The 23,839-nt window shown below is 38.9% G+C and overlaps 1 protein-coding gene across 3 annotated transcripts in view; it reads left to right on the top strand.

Moving 5' to 3' along the window:
* The window catches only part of LOC121297874 (semaphorin-3F-like), a 76,531-nt gene that overhangs the window by 47,415 nt on the left and 5,277 nt on the right, over window positions 1-23,839 (top strand). For 2 of the 3 annotated variants that reach the window (XM_041224462.1, XM_041224463.1), the window contains exons 3-15: window positions 1,994-2,154; window positions 2,586-2,648; window positions 4,580-4,699; window positions 6,166-6,255; window positions 8,065-8,158; window positions 10,098-10,217; window positions 12,446-12,585; window positions 13,842-13,956; window positions 19,554-19,623; window positions 20,888-21,032; window positions 21,588-21,810; window positions 23,195-23,283; window positions 23,595-23,636. In XM_041224462.1, the coding sequence (XP_041080396.1) occupies window positions 1,994-2,154; window positions 2,586-2,648; window positions 4,580-4,699; window positions 6,166-6,255; window positions 8,065-8,158; window positions 10,098-10,217; window positions 12,446-12,585; window positions 13,842-13,956; window positions 19,554-19,623; window positions 20,888-21,032; window positions 21,588-21,810; window positions 23,195-23,283; window positions 23,595-23,636 (1,472 nt within the window). The remainder of the gene's footprint in view (window positions 1-1,993; window positions 2,155-2,585; window positions 2,649-4,579; window positions 4,700-6,165; window positions 6,256-8,064; window positions 8,159-10,097; window positions 10,218-12,445; window positions 12,586-13,841; window positions 13,957-19,553; window positions 19,624-20,887; window positions 21,033-21,587; window positions 21,811-23,194; window positions 23,284-23,594; window positions 23,637-23,839) is intronic. The other variant, XM_041224464.1, reaches the window with a different exon arrangement.

The raw sequence follows: 23,839 nt of genomic DNA on the forward strand, positions 1-23,839 counted from the left end.
GAATGGATCCCGACAACCACATATTAACGGGGTCTCACTGTACTACTATATGATTTTAAACATCCGCTAATTTCTATTTAGAGAATTGGTAAGATTGATTACATTGTTAACACATGTTTAACCTTAACCATATCATTATTACCAGTTATTACTGGGAGACTTTTGCACATAATTACCCTCTTAATTACTCAGCATTTATTTGTAATTCTTCACTGGTTGATAGAAAGTGTGACCAGAATTAGCCAATACGCGATGATTTTGAAAGAATTAAAAACTAAAACTTTTGTCCCTTTTAGATATTTAGCTTGACAAATTTCTGCAATTAAGACTTAAAAAAAAACTTGTAACATTATGGCCAAAGTAGATCAGATCAAGTTTGTACCTTACATGGGATCATTAGTGTCTGACTGCTTTAGCCACAACTTGTCTGTTTTGCCCTTTTTACGAAAGCACAAATACATTCAGTGGACTTTGGCCTCCATCGCTGTCAATTCTTTACTCAGCACCATCTCTAAACTCCTCACCCTGTGCTCCTTTTGTTGATACCTAAGACTGGAGTTGAGTTTGGCCCACCCAGCAGATGGTCCCAATGTGCCTTTCTTTAAAGACAAATAGACCCTGATAGGTTATTGACAGCTGGATTGAAGAAAGCATGGATCCTGCAGCTTAAACTCACTTCTGGCCTCTGGAATTCAGTGCCTATATATGCAACCCTTAATGAAAGCCATTCCACAGGAGCTCATCTCTAGCCCTTTGCAGTCTATCCTACTTTCCGCAAGTACCAGGGCAGGGCAGGGCAGGGCAGGGCAGGGCAGGGCGGGGGGGGGGGGGGGGGGGTTGTGAGAGAGAGTGACTCACAGATGCCATACTTCGAAGCAGAGATTGGTACAATACATGAATGGAAGGTGGTCACCATGGGAATTGCTCCAATTATTCTAAAGACAGATGGACAGACATTTCATTATTAACTTTACAGCATCCTATGCTGTTAAATCAGTTTGGACAATATTTAAACATGATGACACAGTTATTTACACTACCCTCCAATAAAAAAAAAAAAAAAAAAAAAAAAAAAAAAAAAAATGGGGCCCTTAATTGTTTTAGACATTTATTCTCATTGCACCCTCCCCAGTCACAAAACCTTGACTATTGTCCAAAAGCAAGCCCCCCTAATCACTGCTAGTATCGAACAAAAAAAAAAAAAAAAAGCAGCAAAGTGGTTCAAATGGGAATGTGTATTTGCACAGAAGTGCTGGGCAATGTGACAAATTGTAAAACAAATCCTTCCTGTTGTCCAAGGCATTGCTACAGATACCTGTGAAATAAGTTTGGAATCAAAGTTAGGAGACTTGCACTATTTCCAAGTACTATGCATAGTCTTGTTTCCAAAGCAATAACCCATGCTGTAGTTTTGTTGGTAAAGCTCATTGTCCAAAGTATGTATTAAATCCTGAGACCTTTTCCCTTATGACATAATGCTCTGACACTGAGCCATCCAACGTCAACAAGATCTATTCAGACTGTGCTCTAGTTTAGAGAAGTGTGTTTGCATGGACCTTATTTCTTTGAAACCAGTTGAAGAGTGTTTATAATCTAACTAAGAGCCAATCAAGGGTGTATTATTCAGCAAGTCCGTCTTGCTGTTTGTGAGTAATTACTTGTGCGTGCGTGTGTGTGTGTGTGTGTGTGTGTGTGTGTGTTATGTACTAGCATTTTGTTAGTTACCTGCTTTACCGTTCAGTTGTGTTTGTGTTAAAGGGGTGGTCTTTGTAACACAATGGCTTTGTCTATTGACTGGCACTGTACTAGAAAATAAAACTCAAGCAGCCCCAAGCAACGTGCTCAATTATTTGTTCTGGCGGATTGGTTTTACTGTGAATAACAATAGTGGATTGTTCAAAGTATTTTGACGCTTATTATTAAGTTGCAGGCCAGGAGCACAGAATGGATTGCTCATTAAATGAACAATCTTCATGAATGTTTGTAATAACAGAGCTGAAGACCACTGGCACATCCCACCACTTCTCGTTCCTGTTGAACACGACAGACTACCGGATCCTGCGGATGGATGAAGATCATGATCGGATGTACGTCGGGAGCAAAGATTACATCCTGTCTTTGGACCTTCATGATATCAACAAGGAGCCACTTATAGTAAGAGGAACCTCATTGGCAATCTTTTTCTGTTACCTTGTTTCTAGAGAGTATTAACAAAGTGTCCTATGTATAGGTAACTATGAAAAACAGGTAATTGTGCCAGCATTTGCAATGGGTTCTTATGCAATATGTGCGACAAACATACAAATGATCTGTAAATGAACTGTTTGTATGCATAGGAACCTTGTGATGAGGAACATATATTATGAGACCTCAATTCTACCCACAGAAACAACTATCTTACCTAACTATCAAGAATTTGGACAGTGTTGGTTTCTCCTAGTACTGGCAGAAAAGCGTAAAAAAAGAAAGAATACTGTAATACTGCATTCGTACCTGATGTAACAGATTGATATACTGACACTTTTTTATTTTATTTTATTGACTCGAGTTTGTTCATCCCTTTATTCAATTCTTGTCCTTTTCAGATCCACTGGCCAGTTTCTGAGCAAAGAAGGGACGAGTGTGTTTTATCTGGGAAAGACACAAATGTAAGTATTTATTACAGACAGTGTTGTGTGGTATGTGAATCTGTATATTAATCTGTATATCTGTATAATACATATTCACCTTCTCTATGTACCATGGTTATGTAATAATAATTGTATGTTTTACATAGATACATGCGAAAAGAAAGGGTGGTGTATTAATAGTTTTGCTTTACCAAATCACCACTGAATCATTTCATTTTGCATAACTACGTTTGAAGTTCCATAGTGCATATACTGTATGTATATCTACTTACACTGTATATCCTTTATATATAGAGTGTAATCTATGTGTTCCCTACACAAGGCCTGAAGTGTAGTCCTGCAGTTTTTTTCATTACAAGGGACAGTACTGTACACCCCTCCCAGCCCTTTGCTCTTACTGCCCGGAAGGCGCGCCACATTATTAGATTGAAAAATAAACAGCTCAATGGAGCATGGGGAGCAATTGCAAAAACAAACACTGGCGCGGAGAATGCTTTAACAAAACAATTGCTGTTGAAATGGCCTGCGAGCTCAAGGGAGCATGTGCTTCATTTCACAGCAGCGCTCGCAGGCCTGGTCTCCCGTCTTTTTATTTATTTTCCAAACGGGAGCAGATGGATTTTTTAAAAAAATTTTAAATGTCACATAAAACTGTCTTGAGGTCCCCTGGAGACCCCTGGGTTGAACTCATTTCCACACTCCAGCGTCTTGGGCTTATGGCTCTAATGCAGCCTATGCTACAAAGCTGCTCTGCTTGTTAATACTTTACACACTTAACCTTCATTTTATAATCTGAAACCCCCTCATTTTTACCTTCACTATCTTCCATTGTTCATTTATGGTCAGTTTTGTATGGTATGTGTAGCACCTCTGTCATAGATTTTTAAAAGTTTCTGTACACACTACTCCAAGTATAATGCCTTAGACTGTAAACACATTTCATGGGGTGATGGCCTAGTTGGCAGACTGCTGTAAAAATCTGCCGGATGCCCTAATAGCTTTTCATGTCATGGTGCTAAAGCATTCTCTTATATAAGCTGCAGAGCTCAAAATATCTGTATTTCACACAAGTGAGCTTAGGATATTTCTGAAAGTGATCAGCATCCCAAGAACAGAATGCAGCCTTTTTAATCAATTTATGATCCATGCTCCTCAATGAGTGAGAGAAATCTGATGCTTTGAAGGCAAAACCTGTATGTGTTTGGAAATGATGAAAGGGGCTGTGCTGTCAGATCAGACAAAATGCATAGCAAAAGAAAAGCAGGAGCATAAAGAGAAGTGTGTGAGGTTTAAGGGAGCATTTGAAAAAAAAACACAGTGGAATATAATAAAAAGAGCAATATTTCCTTAGATTAACGGTCTCTCTATTGGGATGCCTTTTCTAATTCTTGAGTTTTTTTTCTTGGTTTACCCGTTTCATGAGTGACCTGAATAAAGAGGAGGCAGATATGGGGGATGCAGGCAGCAGTATGTTTGGTTAAGGAGAGGTGTTGATGTACCACGGATCATTGAATGGTTTCGGTAGCCCAAGACATGTTCCAGAGTCGGAGTCCCCCACTTCAACAAAAAACAAACAAAAAAAAAAACAATCAGGGGGTCACTCAATTCAGGAATCAGAAACTTGACCCCGTTGACCTTAAGGGTGACAAGGAACAAGCAGAACCATTGGGACACTGACCCTTGACCTCGCCTGGTCTAGCAGTATGATTGGCAGAGCAAGAACAGCTTGGTAGCCAAGAGGAGATAGACCCCCAGAGCTTGTCAATCGGCTGGGTCACTTGGAATACAGCACAGGGAAATACAAAACAAAATATTGTGATTATTTCAAAGGCTGCTTAGGGACATCACCCCTAGAATAAGTAAGGTGGTCAGGGTCAAAGTGTTACGAGGAATAGTCCTGATGGAAAATAAATTCCTAGCTAATCTCCCTCTTTGTCTTTGGTTTCCAGGGGGAGTGTGGGAACTTTATCCGCCTGATTGAGCCATGGAACCGAACCCACCTATATGTCTGTGGAACCGGGGCCTACAATCCCATATGCACCTACATCAACCGAGGACGTAAGCCTCTGGTATGGATTTGTATGTTTTTAAAACAACAGAACAGGTTTTTTTGCAAAAGCACTCTATAGTTAAGATACCAGCTCAGCCAGTTGATAATGTTGATTCTCACTTGGAGTGAGACTCACATCCTTTTATTTGAGAATCTAGCCAAAATAAAAGTAGGAGAACTATTTCAGGTTGAGGAATGATTTCTTCATGTGACAGGTGGTTGGTTCATTTTGATAGGCATCAAAGGAAGGCTCATTATTTCTATTTCCGTATTTTCTCGGGTAGTTTTTATTTCCCAATCCTGCTGGGTCAGTCTGTCTCCCAGTCAGTGCTGCTCATCAGTGAAGCCTCTGAAAGTCCGTCATTAGCAAACTGGCCTCCCTTCTATCACCAGCCTTGTTATTCCTCCCCACCCCCCTCCAGCCTGTGATCCGAGCAAAGGCAGCTGCTGTCCCCAGCGCACAGTTACTCCTCTGCCTGTTTAGTCTCATAAATTAATTTGAAGTTTAGGAGGAAGGTTTAAATTTCCAAGTCTGAGCCAATGATTCTGACTTGAGTGCATGTGGAATCTCCTAGAGGATTCACCAAAGTATATATATATATATATATATATATATATATATATATATATATATATCTATATATAATATATACACACACACACACACACACACACACACACACACACACACACACACACACACACACACACGTATGCTTTGGCTATCCTCTAATGATTGCTAGGGGGCTTTTTAAAAATGAACAGTGTTTTATTAGGAATCTCATGAACAGAGTTTTATTAGGAATCTCTCTCCATTCCTTTGCCAAATTGGTGACGTAAGGGCTCAGACTCATTTAGCTTGCTAGGTTTTTAGTTCCTTATACTGTTCCCTCCAGGACCCATTTACCATTTCCAAAAAAGTTACACGACCATGTGAAACAGCATATACACTGTGGTCCAGCTATTTATTTGATATTTGAACCCCATGAAACCAACCAAAGTGCATTTCACTTGCAGAAAACATATTCGTCAGCCTATCAAGTATTGTTTCATTGAATAAAAAGTTATTATAGAGTATTACAGAACCTATTTTCCTCTACCAAAATGCTAAAGGAAAGCATAAAATGCCTACTATCTGGCTGAGCTGTATATGGAGTAAGAGTAATGAATGTGGGTTGGTGAACATTGGCTTCAATGTCTACTGATGAAAGCACCAAGTAGTAGAAGAAACCATAATAAGTCTTTTGCTTACATAGGCACTGCATGCATCATGGTGTTACACTGTACCTGCCCTTTGGAAACAAAATCAGACAAAAAGCTTTAATCCAAACTGTTAACTCTTCGAGTGATGATGGAGGGGTTTTAGTCTCCATCTTTGTTGTAGTTTTGTAACTCCAGTTCATTCTGACAAATCTCTAATTCAAATGAACCAATCCCAAACTGCTTGCAGTTTTAGTTTAATCCCCTGTGTCCTTCTGTTTTTAGGCCCCCCTGCACCTGCAGATGCCCCAACCAGGAGGGAGGGCCAGCAGAGCCGCAGACATCACCTCACCCTCCATGCCGAATGATCACAAGGTGGGACACGGCCTAAGGTCACTCACCCCTCCCATGCATAGGCTGTCCTGCCTCTCCCCAAGCCATACACCCGTCCCGGCAGGGAGTCAGGGGGCCTTCCCAAACCGAGTCAGACCCAGCACGACCTTATCGGGGGTGCATGTCTCTGCCCCTTGACCCTTTTTATTTCATTTTATTTAAAAATTGGCATACAAGTATAGGCCTTTATACACAAAATGACAGATCATTTAATTTTCGTAGGGGTTCCCGGGGGGGAAACCGGCACTACAAGTTACATCATTCATATATCATTCCAACCAATTTAATTAGCTTCAGTTACATGTGTTTTGCCATAACAAGCATGTTTTGTCTTTAAAATCCCCCAGAGATACAGATTCCTATATGTATAGGATGATTGTTCCAAGCCATTCTTTGAATGCGGATCCAGAAACAATGTTCTTCTGAAGTTTCCATGTTTAAAAATTATCCCGTACTTAAGGACTCAACTTGTAAAACAGCCTTACTGCGAAACTTTTACGTGGAAAGAAATGTAAACTTTTATTAACAAAAATACAACATTAAATTGATTAAATAGTTACACCATATTGGTGACCAAGAGGACTGTGCAGGACAGGGCTTTTAAGTTTATTATTTTTAAATGGGGCTTGTGCTGGGAAATGCAGCGCATTCCTTAGCCTGGGTGGGATCCAATCATGACTGCTGAATTCATAATGAATTTGGTGCCTGACAGCACTGGAGAGTGAAGTCCTCTGTTTATCCGCAAAGTCTGTGGTGTACAGGCCAAGCATTGTCACACAAATAAAAAACCTGTGCCTCTGCACCTCTGTGTTGAAGAATGATGTATTTTATATGGGATAATGGTTATACATTGTATATGAATGTCTGTACAGTCCTGACCTCTTTCAAATACTTTTTTTTTTTTAATATGGAACACAATGAGACCTAGCAGAACTTATTTTACATAAGAAAAAGGGCCTTTAATCACGTCCAAACAAGGAAATTTACTGAAATAAAGGTGTGGATGTTTTCAGACCCAGGGCTCCGCTTCAAGAACTACTTTTTAATATTTTGTTAAAAGATTCTTTCAAATCTGAGCTTGTAAGCTGTAAAAGGTTCTCTCCCTGTTTTCTTTGTTTAAGCATGAAGCATGAAGCTTTGGAGTGTGTGAATGAAGCCTGGAGCTTGGAATACATCTGAATACGCTTGCTAGTCCCTAATTGTTTTTTTAAGAAGTGAAATGCACTGTACGATCATACTTACATGGTAGCTTCAAGGTGACATTGATAGATCATGGTTTAGGTTACAATACTACTTTAATTTAACTTTGTGTTGATGGCTGACGGCACCATGTAAATGCATTGTTTGTGATTTTCTTGTCATGGCAAGAAAAAGTATTTGGAAAAAGGCCTGGTCTTATTTGAGTCAACGTCTTACTGAAATGTTTGTATTTCTTAAGTGTTTGTATTTCTTAAATGCATTCTTTCTCGGATGATAGCTTTTGATATTGCTGGGAAATTCAATACCAAGAATTCAATACTGGGATGTGAAAGCCAGTAAATATAATACATAGAACTGCATTATGTTTAATGCAAAAAGTTGAATGCAAGTACTTATGGGTTACAGACAGACTGTCCTTTCATCGTAGAAGATAGCTGAGAGCCTAAAGTCTCTCAACGAGCTATTTTTAATTGGGCCAAAGTCTGTAAAACGTTATGGAGTTTCTAATGGGCTCATAAAATGAATCAATATTTGTTTACTATGGAGTACATTATAGTGTTTATAGATTGCATTCTGTGCCTTCCTTTCCAGGAATACATCTTCCACCTGGAGCCTGGCAAAGTGGATTCTGGTAAAGGCAAATGCTCGTATGACCCCAAATTCAACAGCGTCTCAGCCTTGATAAGTGAGTCACCGCTTCTTCCCTCTAGTACACCTTCTACACCTGCCTTATAGAACAGTTACTCAAGTATTTCATTTATTGGGGCAGTAAAAATGTATAGGGCATACTGTTGCTAATCTTGTTCTTATCTCATTATTTATGATTTAATTTTCAACATAATGGCATAATGTAATAGTGGTTTAAATAAGAACAGGTTTACCTAGATGTTTGCCACTGTGGTCACTGGGAGGCTGTCATACTTGCCGGTGAGAGTTCAGCAGACAGTAAAACTATAACAAAACAAACAAAAAAAACATTAACTATATAGCCCAAAAGGATCTTGGCTGTGCTGTGAGCATACAATATTTTCTTTGTTGAGAGCTTTTGGTTTGACCTTGGGAAACTTAAACTGGACATTACCAGATAGTCATATCCACTTCAGAGGGCCTTACTGCTTACATAAGAAACAAGCAGCCACGAATTACCAAGTGTAAATGTCTCTGCACTTTCCCCATGTTGGCACTCCAGCAGCCGCCCCAAGCAGAACTAACGAGCATGGTTAAAACAAATTTACTGCCCTTCTGCTCTAATCAGCATCAATGACAAGGATTAGGCCCAGAGATATTGAGTGACACAACATCAATGTGACTCTGAAACAAGGTTCTGTTAAGGATTACACATGTTGCGCCATAAATTGTTCCCCCCTCCCTGCTTTCCCAATCAAAGTTCTCATGACTTACCAGCTGGTATTTGGACAAGCTCGCTCAATGCTTCAAAATGGCGGGACTATGCAAAGAATTTGAGTTCCTCTTTAATGATTGCAGTTTGTGGCTCATTTTAACCCTGGTTTGTCTGCCCACTTTCCATGCATGGGAATACACAACCCCACTACCATGCTGAGACACCTGCTGTACCATGGAGCCAGGGCTACAGCAGCTGTGAGTCCCAGGCTAGCTGTATGTTCTGGCATCGCTGCTATGCTGTAAGATACCTCTGAACCTGCCATGCCTTCAGAGTGAGGCAACTGTCCCACTTTTTCTCCAGAGTAGTTAAATGAAGTCTTCACGTCACATATTCGCCACTGTGATTGACTCAAGTCAGGAACTAAGACTTCATTAGTTTATTTCAGACCATATGCCTCTCTTGCCCATTGGAATGACGTTTGCCTATTATGGAAGCCACTTCTCTCTCTCTTTAGCTTCCAAAACTAATGCAAAGCCTTTTTATTTTGTATGGCTTTTCACCTTATGAATTGTGTTAAAATTCAACTGAAAAGAACTTTGAGACAAAGTCCTACATGAAAGTCCCTGGATAAATTCACATTTGGTGCTGCTGTTATTGTGACAGTAGGAGACCGCAGGTTGGGACTGCCTAATTTAGATAAGCCTTCATAGCACACTGTTCCTTTGCAGTAAATTCAATAGAAATTTGTAAAGTTTGTGCTTCTGTACTATAATAACTTTTAGGTCTAAGGGTTGATAAAGAAGAAATACAATTGTTACGAATTACTGTCCTATATCTAAATTCAATAAGTGAAAATGATAGTTACTGTATGTTGCAAAAAAACAAAACATAATAGATGGTTCCTTTGTTCTGTTCTGAATTGTTGAATCAAGGTGTGTGAAACACAGTGCTGATGGGTTAACCCCCTAATCTACTGTCCCATTTCTCTCCTGGTGCATCAGAGCACTAAAGAAGTAACTGACACAAAAATGTCAGTGATGACACTCCAAAACTATTCAGTTAAGTCTTTAGAGAATTTGGGGCAGGGATGGACGGGGTGCCTGTTTTCTTGCGGGGGCATGAAAGGTAAGAAGATCTGACTTGCTTTGTGCCTTGGGTGATGGTAGTTGAATATCAAAGAGCCGAAGAAATTGGCTCCCTGGTTGAATTCCAGGACTGAAGCTGTCTGTCTGCTGTCTGATCTCTGATTCCCCTCTCTGTTTCTCCCTCTTCTGGACAGATGGCGAGCTCTATGCGGGTGTTTATATCGACTTCATGGGAACGGATGCAGCCATTTTCCGCACAATGGGGACGCAGACGGCCATGCGCACAGACCAGTACAACTCTCGCTGGCTCAATGGTACCAGTATAAACGCACTGTATGCTTTTGCGTTGACCTGTGTAATGTTCAAATTAATATATTATTTCAAAATATTTAAATACCATAACCTTCACTCAGCATATTTACCAGACAAAAAAACAAAACACCTTGACTTACATTAGCTATTGTTCCTGGGACAATAATCATTTTCTGTTTAGTTCCCCACTACACGATATGTAGATTCACATCCTTATTACAATTGCTGCAATGACCTGGTGCGGTGACATCATATAAACATGTGTATTACATAAGGCATAGCTAGACCATATTGATATGTGAAAAACGGATTATGACTAAATTCATATTTATAATGCAAAATGATTAGCATTGCGCACAGTGCCCCTAGGTGGATGCTTGTTGTAATTTCCACAGAGGTATCCTGGTTTTCTGCTAGACAGACTTGGAAGATAAATCCTAAGCTACACAGTGGACATAACTGCATGATGCTTGCTCAGTTTTTATAGTTACCCAATCAAAATCTATGGGACAGCTAAGTCTTCCCCATGACGATAGTTTTATCTAATCAAGTATAGTTTAGCTTCCCAGCTGACAGGTGGATGGTCATATTACACTGGCATTTCATCTGAGCAAGGCTTGGCATCAGATCAAACTCTCAACCTCTCAACGCACACGGCATACAAGCTAACCACAAAGTCATTAATTAGACCTGGCACGGAGCAGAGCAGGTTTGGGAAAGACATCCAAGGTTACAGTCTTAAATCCTGAGGGATCAGGTGTCCTTTTTATAATTTATTTCAGACAGTATATATCTGTCTGTCCACCTGTCTGTCTTTTTTATGCCCATGTTGATCTAAAAAGAAATCTGCCCATCATACAAAGGAGATGTGTTTGAAGGTTTCTAATTCAATATTTGATCCAAAACAAGAAGTCATATGTAAAGCTCTTTTTTGTATGACATTAATTTACTTTGTGCATTTCCCAACTGAAGCAAATCAACACCTACTGCACTACAGGGTAGATGTATTAAGATGGACCAGTCGCAGTGCAAACATACCGCAGTCTGCATTTTGGTTACGACAATTCGCAAAGTGCACATTTGGTCGTATGTACTAAGAAAGAATATGTTAATGAAGGCAGCTGCAATATACTAATCAAAATACTATTTGCGCTATCTTAGCGAGATTTGTACGACAATTTTTCAAATAAAATAGCGTCAGTGGATTTGTGGTTTGCTGCAGCAGAGGGTGTCCGAAGTATAATGTCTATACATCCATGGGTGTAAGAATCAAAATAATATTTGTTTTTGTTAAATGTAAACGTAATCTGTACAATGCATTCTGTTCCATCTTCATTTTTTGTAATACTGTATATATATATATATATATATATATATATATATATATATATATATAAGGCATTTTAGCCCATTAGGGTAGTCAAAAGTTGGGCCCCAAAAAGCTTTACATAATCATACAGTAGCCCCACGCTAAACCAGACATGTTTGTCTGACATAAGGAGGTTTAAAAACAATAAAATAAAATAGCACACACATACATTTACAGTTCTCGTGTTTTTTTTAAATATAAATCTTTGAGCTGAAATAATACTAATGTGTTTTGGGTACGCTACACATTATATTTTGTAAAAATATAAATCTGTACAGTAAGCCTATACAGTGCACATAGTGTTCTGCATTTTTGGTTTTTATCTTTTTTTAAAAAAATCTGGTAATATTTCAGAGTTTATTTAGTTTAAAACATGCTTTCAAAAGTTCTAACTAATTGATGCAACTGTAAGTGTTGCAATTGTCCGCAGCTTTAGTACATCTCATTACAACATATTTGATCCCTCTTGCACTGAATCTCCATCCTGTTTTTATGAATTTCTGCATGAACACCCAGAATTACATATTCATTTAAGGCTAAAGCGCAAAGAACTGCGGCTGCAAAGCATTTGTTAAAATTATGCTAACAGCACTGAGTTTGTTTAGTACATTTCACGCTACACTTCTGACTGGTTTGCAACGATTGCGACAGACGCAACACTTTAGTACATCTACCCCTACATGTTTTGTGTACCAGAGGCGCATGTGGTACAACAGCGCCATCTACTAAAAGTTTTTTTTTATTTATTAACCAAAGAGTAAAATATAAGGTTACAGTGATTTGGCCACATGTATTCTCTCTATTCATCTGTTTTAAACTATCAATCAGAAGATCTCTTATTCCGTTGTGTGTTTGCCATAGACCCTGCATTTATACATGCCCAGCTGATCCCAGACAGTGCAGAGAAGAATGATGATAAACTCTACTTTTTCTTCCGGGAGAAGTCATCAGATGCGGGACAAAGCCCCGTGGCGCACTCACGAATTGGCAGGATCTGTCTGGTAGGTCTCTCTTAGCTTGTTGATGGTAGATCATCAAAATCCTTGCATGCTAATTTAAAAATGCTTATATTGAGGTTACAGGCACAACCCCCTTTACTACCTCTAACCCAAACATGGGGACAGGGCCTGTACACATATGCATCCGATGTATTGAGGGGGATGTCAGCCTAAATACTGCATAAGAACATTCATTTCCATAGAGTGTAAACACCTGGACCACCCCTTACTCCAATATAAATGCAGCTTCAGATGATATCACAGTGAAAATGGGCTCTTAAAAATCTGGACCCTCTCCAAAAACAAGTCCCCATTAGACTTTTTAGGGTTGAATTGATTCACAGTGATCTTTAAATAAAATAATTTCCGGTGCACAGTCCCCATCAATACTGTGAGGGGGGGGGGGGGGGGTAGAGAAAACAAACAATGTGGTATTTATTGTTCCCTTCCATAAACCACTGCCTGCTTTAGTTTACACAAGCCTCTATGTTTATCCTGTCATCTATACATCACAACCGATGCGAGACCTGTTATTAACATGATGTTTATAAGGCCGTGATCAGTCAGTGCACTTGAATGTAAACTTTTAATTTGCCTCAATATTTGTTTGGCCAGTCTCGTGGGATTTCATCTTACTGATGTGGAAGTAAAGGTCTTGTGTTCAGCTTCTTGTAGAGATGCAAGCAGCTTTCCTAGCTGTCTCACAGGCAGCTGTGGAAAAACATTCACTGTGAAAAAATTTAATTGGTCTGTGACTACCACCACGGGTTATGTTTGTGACCTTCAAAGTGTAACATTACCTGCCGCATATGGGCACCATTATGAACTTATGAAAAAATGCCTGTAACCGATTAGTTATATGCATTCACACAGCCCTTCTGTTGCAATTTCAGTTTGTTAATATATTGTAAGACACAGCTTCTAGGGTTATATAACAATTGAACCTCCTACCAATTTCAAAACCAAAACCACTTAATTGTCAAACTGATTCGCTAGAGGCACGTTATAAAGTTGATCCCCTAAGGTTGACCAAGTTGAATTAAATTGTTTCAATTTGTGTCACAGCACTTGGGTGAAAATGAAATCTTTTGGGAAGCCTTGATATGAACTGGCTGTCCCAAAAAATATTATTGCAAACTGTGTTAGCTTCAGTGTTTCCCAATGTATTGACTTGCTGCTAGAATAAATAAGAAGTGTTGAAATAAATGAGCCCCCTGTGTATCGTATTATGTATTTTAATGGCAGTTTCTGCTCCACAGAATGATGATGGCGGACATTGCTGTCTAGTGAACAAATGGAGTTCCTTCCTCAAGGCTAGGCTGATCTGCTCAGTTTCAGGGCCTGACGGAATTGAAACACACTTCGACGAGCTCCGTAAGTGAAGCTTTGTTTTTCTATCTGTCTTCATCTGTCCTCGTCCTTAACTCAAATGTCAAACAGTATGAAACACGTCTAATTCTCAACTAAGGGAATAGTAGCAAACATACATCAAACCATGTATTCACTGTTTTACACATGACTGTACCGGCCAAGTTATTCTTTTTCTTACCCTATATAAATTAATTGGTTTTGTGAAATTGCATTCAGCTATGCTTCAGTCTATTTACTCCAGTAGAGACTGTCATTCCCCCACCAGTGAGGTCTAGAGGAAACACAAACCTTGCATAACTGGTGACAAAGGCTCTACAGGCCTCAACCCTATACCTGTGGAGCCTGCAAGCCTTCAGAAAAAAACCAAAAAAACAAACAAAAAAACCAAAAAAAAACCAAAAAAAAACAGCCGTTTGTAGACTTTGACGGCAGGATTAATGGTGTCAGCATCTTTTGCATTCTTTTGCTAAACAATAAGGACTTTTATTGTGGGTATACCTCTCTTCTTGTTTTATTAGGATGAGGTCATTTTTACTGTTACTAGGGTACGGATACGGTGATGTTGGTATCTCAGACCTAAGGGAGGTTTAGAAAGGTGAGTTCTATGCATTCACTAATAAAATGAAGGCTTGCTAGCAGTCATCAGTTTCTAAATACCAGGTTTTAGTTTAGACAAAATAAAATTGCTGTGCCAGTATAGGATGTTAAATGTCAAGTAACAGAAATATGTGTGTGTCAGCAGAGTTTACTTTCATCCAAGGGAAATTCATTTTGGAAGATGGTACGAATGGTGAACCCCACATCTGTCTAATATATCACCCATATGTTGAGCAGCGGACAGCATCTCATTTTAACATTGGCCTTGCTTTACTTCTTGTGCCTTACTGGGTGGGAGAACATGTTTTTTTTTAGAGCACTTCGAAAGATGGGGATCCTCTCTCTCTCTTCCCTTCACTCCCTCTCGCTTGCTCTTCCCAGATGAGTGTTTAAAACAAATGGATCTAAAATACTGAAATTCTACCAGCTGGTTTCAAACTCATTAGTTTATCTGGGATGGCTGCCAAATCGCAGCCAGCTGAGGAGTGAGGGGAACGTTTGGCTTGGTCTCTGTTCCATGCTGGGGTCAGGTTTCCACACCCTTCGATTCCACTCCTCCAGACACTGTCCATCGGGGAAAGGAGAGAGGATCCCCTTTCAGAACTAAAATAAAAAACAGGACATCGCACAATGAATCTCAGTATTTCAGCAAGACGCCATTATCGACAGAGGGTAGCTATGGGCAATGGGATATGAAGTCATTCTAGGCAAGGTTGGCAGCATTTTATCTTTTAAAAAGTAATTTTTTAAATCATTCCCCAAAAGTTAAACGTGGTGTTGTTTATTTTCATATCCAGTGGGTACCTGCTTCAGTTTTAATGTGGAGTAATTCCCATGCATGTGATGAATGTTCGTGATGAGATGTAATTTTACTAGAGGAGAATCTGTTTATCCTTGGTTGTCTTCTTCACATTGTCATGGTTTTAAGTACTACCCAACCAATATGCTGCAACTCAGCACTAGCTGACTCTTATTGTTGAGATAGTAGTTCACTTCATGCCTACCCAATCCTTTTGTAATGTGTCATATGCTAAGTTAACTAGAATTCAATTCACATCACCCCTCAAGAGACTCCAGATAGAAAGTGACTATCAGCTTACCTTCTAGCTTCTTCATATCCTATTCAAAATACAATAGACCATTGATTTTTTTTTTCAAATAACATTGGTTCATGCCAATTCAGTCCTTTTGTCAGTATGCTGGAATGACTTGAATTGAATTCTAGGCCAGAAAGAGTTTCTACTGAGCCATGTGAAAATCTGCGGTCATTGCAAAGTTTCTGTCAGCTGCTGCATTATGCATCCTTTGTTAGGTTTGCAGGATGTTATTTATTCACTGCTAGGTTATGCACAGCATGATGCTTTAAATTCCATCACTGTGTTGAAGTTTGAACAACCTCAATCAATTTTGTACTGTATCACAATAAAGCCCCCCAGGGCTTCACTGTCTTGTGATTTGAACACTTAACATCGAGAACACAGGACCCTATCAGCTTGCAATAAGCATTGCATCCCTTTAAAGTTGAAAGCCATTACATAACAGTGACATACAGAAATGATTTCTGAAACTGATTTCAGTACATTTGATTTTTGTTTATACAGGTTATGTGAATGCCTTTGTACTGGTGGATGGCAGATCTGCTTATTTACAAAGACGCTCCAATATCAACTTAATAAAACTCTAAATCTACAGTTTACTGTTATCTCTAGAAAGCTGATGAGGAGCACACAGGGCTCAGTGTCTTAATACCCTACACCTTTCTTCAAGCCTAGGCAGGGAACAGGCTAGCCAGAGATTTTTAGGTTCTCAAACACAGCGTGAAAATAATAGCCTTTAAATACATTATAATATTACATTTCTTTAGGAACATTTGTTGCAAGACAGCAAACGAATTGTATAGTTACAAAGTGCTGTTGATTTTAAGTTCCTTGTTTTCTAGTTTTAGACTTGCAAAGTACTTAAAAAGTAAACTAGCCTACATAAAGACTAATGCCTTGGGTGTTTTTTTGTTTGTTTGTTTGTTTGTTTGTTTTAATAACAATGTGGAGATGAAATTAAAACTTTTTCATCCAAAAACGACTCCCAAGTACCATCATTTCGAGAAAAAAAAAAACTAAAATAATTGTAAAGAATAAAATAGAGCACATACATACCAAACAGAAATGAACTCTTAACCCACCACTTTCAATAAAATAAAAGAAACCAAAAGAAACCAACAACGGCACACTTATTTTTGGTCACCAGTGTCTCTTTAGCTAGGGTGTTGTATTTGGATGACAGGCTGCAGAATGTTCATTTCACAATTTACTATAGAATTACACCAACAACACTTCTGCTGAGGTACCTAAAGTCAACACAAACCGAACTTCGAGTCCCAAAGTCAATAGCAGTCAAGTAGGAGTTAATCCACGCAACTAATAAAGGTGCAGTTATCAAAAAGGAGACTAAGCCTGTCTGTGGGGCGCCAGTGCTAGTGCTTAGTTAATTCAGTCGGCATTGCTGAATGTGCCTAGACAGGCATAGTCAGACAGCTAAGGAGAGAAGCCGCTAAATTCAGAATGAGTTGGGGTAGTGCCTTGATAGAGAACAGGCAGCAATCCAGAAAAAATAAACTTTCTTTAAAAGAAAGAAAAATGTGAATGTTATGTTATTATTACTCACGAAGGCAGAAGACAAAAACAAATGAAGAGAAAACTGATTTTGAAAGTGTGAGAAAGTGATTTTGGTTGTCAGTAACATGAAATAAGGTGTTAGGTGATACTGTTGGCTGCGTGTTCTAGTTTTAATTTAAATCCTATTTAGCTGGTGTTACCTGTGGTGTAGGTGCTACAAAGTCAATTATCTACCAAATAATGGTTGTTTAATAATGGTTGTGTATGCCCCCTACTGCTGTGTTCATTATTTTAAACCATGCCCTCTGTGTATTAATTCTGTCTAACTGGGTTCTGTCTAAATAGAAGGTTACTTTAAACTCTGGGTTGAAATTCAAGCTCTAGATACTCCTTCTTCTACATAATACAAATACACAGTAGGTTTTACCTGTACCAAATATATGTATTTTCTCTTAAATGTAATTAGATTAAAGACACACAAAGTTAAAATGCACAATATCTTTGCTTGGACACACAAAAAAAGAATTAAAGATTAGTAAATGATGCCGCAAGTTCCAAGTTTCCTTGTGTTTTAGTCTGTAGCCCAAATACTGGCGTCAGATATTTTATGAATATCTTTCTTTTTTAGTTGCCAGAAGTTTGATCTGTATCTTGTTTCTTCCTCCTCTAATATATAGCAGTTCCTTCAACAGGAGCTCACATAAAGACACTATTGTAGAAATATGGTTGAATATTAAATGTTTTGTGGTTCTGGACTCTACTTAATTCCTATGAGATATTCCCCACCTTTTGAGAAAACCTGGGCCCTGGGGAAGGGGTGAGCTGTAGGACTTTGACTGTAGATCCTCTGCAGCCACAGGCTTCCTCTCCATTCCTACAGTACCTCATGAGTGAAGCTTCCATCTCTACCATCTCTGGTTGATGATGATGGTGGTGGTCTACCTCACACACAGTAATGATTTAGTTGTGTTAAAGATATTACATTGTTTAAAGGAACCCACAAGTAGAGTAATTTACTTAATTGCATGTAATTGTATTTGCTGTGCACAAGCAAAGCAGAGCTGAAAAGGTGGGCAATCACATTAATACAAGACAATTGATAAACCTCTAAAAAATATAAATCCATATAGATGGAAGACATTAACCAAAAATATGTGTTGACTTAGTTTCCTAGTTTAAGAAACCAGTTATTTTTATATATGGCTGCCCAGTATGACAGGATCTGGGCATTCTAGTAGGTGGGTGTCTAATGGTCACCTTGCAGCTAAACACCTTGAAAAGTGAGACAGTATTGTATAAAAAAAGAATAAAATGTAGCAAGCTCATGGATCCCTGAACAATTCCAACCATGCAGCAGCGTGTCGGAGCAGAGCCGGTAAAGTGCCGTCCTGACAGGCTGTGAGGTTGTTGACAAATGTTTAGACAGCATGGGGAACCCATAGATCTGAAGAGCTGCACTGTGGAGATTAACGCTGCTGGAATGAAAGCGGCTTGGGTGCTGTGAGAACACATACAGTATACGCCCCCGGCACAGAAATAATTTGGATTTAATACTGTTAATGTTTCATCAGTGATGTTCTCCTTTGAGAACTGACCACGCTTTTGCCATTGTAAACCCTTTAGAGGTCTGTTCTCCTGTAGCGCTTTATCAATTTCAACTCTGTAGTCACCCCAGAAGTAGAAACACTGTGTAAAGCCTCATCTGTCCCGTAGATCTCTTGAAGAGGATGCGTGAGTCCCGGCAGTATTAATGGGTTAGCTACTCAGTCTGCAGCTGTGCTACTACATTTAAGACAAACGTCCCGGGCGGTAAAAGCCCCAGTAACTCAGAGAAAAGTGAGCCCTTAAGTCCCTTAGCTCTTGCTGAAGGATCAGGGCCCCCCAACTGCATAAAACAGGGGCTTAGATAACCAAAGACAGGTGTTTCCCTAAAAAGCGATCTTACAAACCTACTTCTGCTGTGTTAAGGGTCTATGTAGAAATTTTTCTCTACTTTTCCTTTTTTTGCATAAGTCTTGCTATTTAGTATTATGGTTTTACATTTTTGGTCTATTTTTCAGGTCTCTCTTTAACTCAAAGAGAGAAGCTTGGTTGTGGCCAGTCCTTGTTTAAAGAAATCTCTTACATTTCATCAAGCACTCTACAAAAGCATCTTCGTTAATCATAACAGACTTTCTGGGCTGAGTTTTTTTTTTTTTTTTTTTTTTTAAATGTATTCCACAACCCACACTTTGCTAAAGATAACAATGTCTTCAACAGTGGTGGATTCCTTGCTCAGCTATGTCTGCCCTGTGATAGGACAGATTGGCAGACAGACAGAAAGAGGGCTTCAGTTTCAAACTTTTTTTTTTTTTATGTTATATTAAAGTGCTGTCTTTTTCTGTTTTTCAGAGGATGTTTATATACAGCAGACACAGGACATCAAAAACCCTGTCATATACGCTGTCTTCTCTGCATCAGGGTGAGTGCCATAGTGTTCTACTCAACTGTGTTCTCAGTAATAAGAGGGTATCCTTGTTACATCTTATAATTTCCATGGTTCATGACTAATAATCTTGAATGCCAATTGGCCATTTACCATCAGTGGCTATCCATAGCTATCCTTTATGGTATGGACAATGATCATGTATTGTTCGTGGATTAAGCCTACTTAAAACATTTCTGTGATATCATCCTTTATCCTCTAACTTAATTAAATGTCCTATTCATATACAAACAGTAACAGAAAGCTTCATCAAGTTTAAAACTGTTATATCTTTTTTTTTTAGTTAAAAGAAAAACAAGCATGTTTAATGTTTTCCATTAGTAAGACACAAACAATATGAAAGCGATGAATTGGTAATAACATAAACCATAACACTTGTGCCTAACTTCTAATCATTTTTTAACCATGGTTTATCTTCCATATTTGCTTGTTTCATGTAACGTTGTCTGAGACATTGCACTGGGTAGTTAAAAACCTCTTCGTTCTGAGACATGATTGCAGTGCTCTATCATATGGCGATTTGATTGGGACTGGGATTTGCTAAGGTCTAGCGCGAAGGTCAAAACTAGAAACAGACAAAAGAAATCCATAAGCGCAGCAAAAAAACCTGTTTTTTGTAAATTTGCCATTTTTCACTTGAGGTATTTTGATACTTGGCCAGCAAAAGCCCGCCCAGCTGCCTCAATTTCTATGAAACATAGAATGTAGTAAATGAGCTTCAGTTCAGTTGCACTGTAACAACTGCTCTTCCCTTGCCTTCTGGGTAGTTTCACTATGTTTTTGAAGACAAGGTCTGTAACCAAAGATACATCTGCCTGTATCTCCGGTCTCCTGAGTATTTCTTTCAAACTGTGAAACAATCCAGTAGCAACAACACGATTTCAGTTATAGGCAGAAGTGATTTAAAAGGCTTTAAAAGTAGCACTGGTCAAGTCAGTCTCCTTGCAGTGAATGAAGTGGCACCGCAATTATGAATGGATCAAATGTCCTTTCACGATATGGACTGAGTATCCCTTTTCACAATAAATAAGTACTTTTGCCTTTTATAAATAGTTTTAGATAAAGAGTTTGATTCCCCCTTGCCTCTTACAGTATTTAATAAGCTATTTGAGATTTAACTTGCATCCTTCTAGTTGGTGAGGGACACACAGCTGTTAGGGTTTCGAAAAGCCCAGAACTATAGTCTAGTGTTAGGCACTGTTAACTCGTGTTTCTACTTTGTGTTTGGTCGCCCCTGCAGATCTGTGTTTAAAGGGTCAGCGGTGTGTGTCTACTCCATGGCTGACATCCGAATGGTGTTCAACGGACCCTTTGCTCATAAGGAGGGACCCAACTACCAGTGGGTACCTTACAGCGGCAAGATTCCCTACCCCCGCCCTGGCACGGTGAGGCTTCTCTTTGATATAGCTGTGCTATAGACTACACACTCACTCTCAAGCAGTGCTCTCTTCTCCATCCCCATCCTCCAACACAAACTCAGCATTTTAATCCAGCGCTGTTACAAATGCGTGACTGCTTGTTTTGTATTTGCGTTCATTTTGTTTAGTTTTATATTGCATTTCGTCTATTTCTTTATTATATGTTGCATTTCATTTTATTTAGTAGTTGCGAAAAACACAGGGCTCTATCTATATTTTTGATGTTCTCTGCTTTGAGGGTGTGAACTTGAGTCAATAGCTGGTTAGGGAAAAGTGTAACATTTCATGAGCCCTTAGGTAATGAATGCGGTTTAACACATCTATATAAATAGATATGCACTAATTAATTAGAAGCCTTTTCATCCATGACAGACTTAGATCTGAATCAAAGATGAGGGTGTTTGGTTGATCATTTCTAAAAAATACATTTCCCTGCCACTGCAGATACCTTTATTTTGTGGTTGGAATATTTAAAATCAATTTTACTAGCTGTATTAATAATAATGTCTTTATGAATTCTAGTGCCCTGGAGGTACCTTCACCCCCAACATGAAATCCACCAAAGATTACCCTGACGAGGTAATTAACTTCATGCGGAACCACCCCACCATGTACAACGCTGTCTACCCAGTGCACAGGCGCCCCCTAGTGGTGCGAACCAATGTCAACTACGAGTTTACCACTATAACTGTAGACCAGGTGGATGCAGCAGATGGGCGCTATGAGGTCCTCTTCCTGGGGACAGGTCAGTTCATTTTTCATTTTTACTTCCAGATTCTATTCTGGATCTGGTGCTTTTGTGACATTTCTCTATTATTGTGAAATTGGATTCCCTATTCGAATCCAGTTTCACACTGGGAAATTCCTGTAATGATATTACTATCAATACTGTTGTATTTTTTGTGGCAAACTTGTTTTTGTTTTGTTTTTTATTTTTCGGGGACATCCATTTTTTGGCATATGTACAAATTTGAGATTGTGTGACCACATTTGGAATCAGCTACAAATTCTTTCACAGGTCTGTTTGTAGACTAATTTCTCCTCAGTGAAGAGACATTTTGTGACTTAAGCTGACCTAATAAAAAAGTAACACAAGCTATATTTATCCACAGAGCTGGTACAGTACAGGTGGTAGACATGACTTTCATATCCCATTACGAATCCACTAAGCCACCCAGCTCCTAATGAAACTACAGCACCTTTAATGATCAACAACCTTGAATGAACTTTGTGTTGACATCTGACGTTGCTATGCACTATATATTTACGGTGACTGAGACATTGAAATCCAGGAGATTAGCTCCACTTTCAGAGACTCCAAATGGAAGACTGGGAGGTCCATTTTAAAATGCAATCAGTGGCTTTTCCTGGAATTATGTTTACTCGTGAGTGGAATCTGCTTCTCCCCATTTAATTGAGTACAGCTCAGGTAAACACTATTTATAGTGTCCCAAACCTTATATTGCAACTTTAGGGAAAGCAGTCCAGAGGAGTGACGTCTATATATTTCAAGATATATTTTCTTTTCACCCTTGAAATTTCCTCTGGCCCTGGAACCTGCATGCAACAACCTCAAGGGATGGAGTTACATCGTTCTTCTTAACAGTTCCACCAACTGCTTTTACTTACATTCACATATTAAATCACTGTGTGTACTTGTTGAATAATGAGTTTAAAACACACTAATGAATTCAAATGACATTAGGTTACTTATTGTACCTTATGTAATATTGGAATCGGGGTGCTCTCCTCTTGCCTATGTGAACAGGGGCTACAGCACCAAGTGAAATGTCGTTTAGATGGAAATGTTTTAATGTATTCACAGTGTGGCTATAAAAACTCTGTCCTCTCTGTGGTGGTGTTTTTGAAAAGTTCAACACAGGTACCTCCACCTGCCAAGTTTCAATGGAATTGCTGCAAAAGCTGGAACAACTTCATATTGGCCATCCTCTACACTGTTCATAGGGATATGCATTTTTAGTTATATTCACCGTATAATATAGTGTTCTGTTACAGTAAACACACACACACACACACACACACACACACACATATATATATATATATATATATATATAAAATAAACCTTCAACCCACCCAATGACCTTTCCAAATGTTTTCTCTCACAGATATCGGGACAGTGCAGAAGGTGATTATTCTCCCAAAGGATGATATGGAAACAGAGGAACTAATCCTGGAAGAGGTGGAAGTTTTCAAGGTAAGGAAAGCGTTCACTAGAACATTTACTATACACAGGGCAGGGGTAGTTCCGTGCTTGGATACAGAAGCTGGGTTATGAATTAGTTTAACTCGCAGGAGACACAGTATGAATAACTACAGTATACAATGTTAGGATATATTTGTGTCCCTTGGTGCTCTTACTTGTTAATGAAAATTTAGTTTGAGTATGAATAATGTAGTGTCTCTCTCTGCATGCCAATGACTTGTTAGTGTTGGAACCTGGTCCAAATTCAGTATAAGTGACATACAATTTTAAAGGATGGATTTCATTTTTCTTATTTCTTCCAGGTTCCTATTCCGATTACAACGATGAAGCTTTCCTCAAAACGGGTAAGCAGTTTGGCAGTATCTTTTAATATGTGTATATCACATGAATTTCTACCAATAAATAAATCACATCGTTTTTATTGTATATTATATATGTACTGTCAACATTTAAACACTATGTACTCATACATGTATAGGTTTACAAAAACAATAAAAAAAGCAGTTCTGTTAATTTTGCTATCACTGAGTTTACCTTTGTCTGCATG

This window comes from Polyodon spathula, chromosome 23 (assembly GCF_017654505.1).
Source record: "Polyodon spathula isolate WHYD16114869_AA chromosome 23, ASM1765450v1, whole genome shotgun sequence".
NCBI lineage: Eukaryota > Metazoa > Chordata > Actinopteri > Acipenseriformes > Polyodontidae > Polyodon > Polyodon spathula.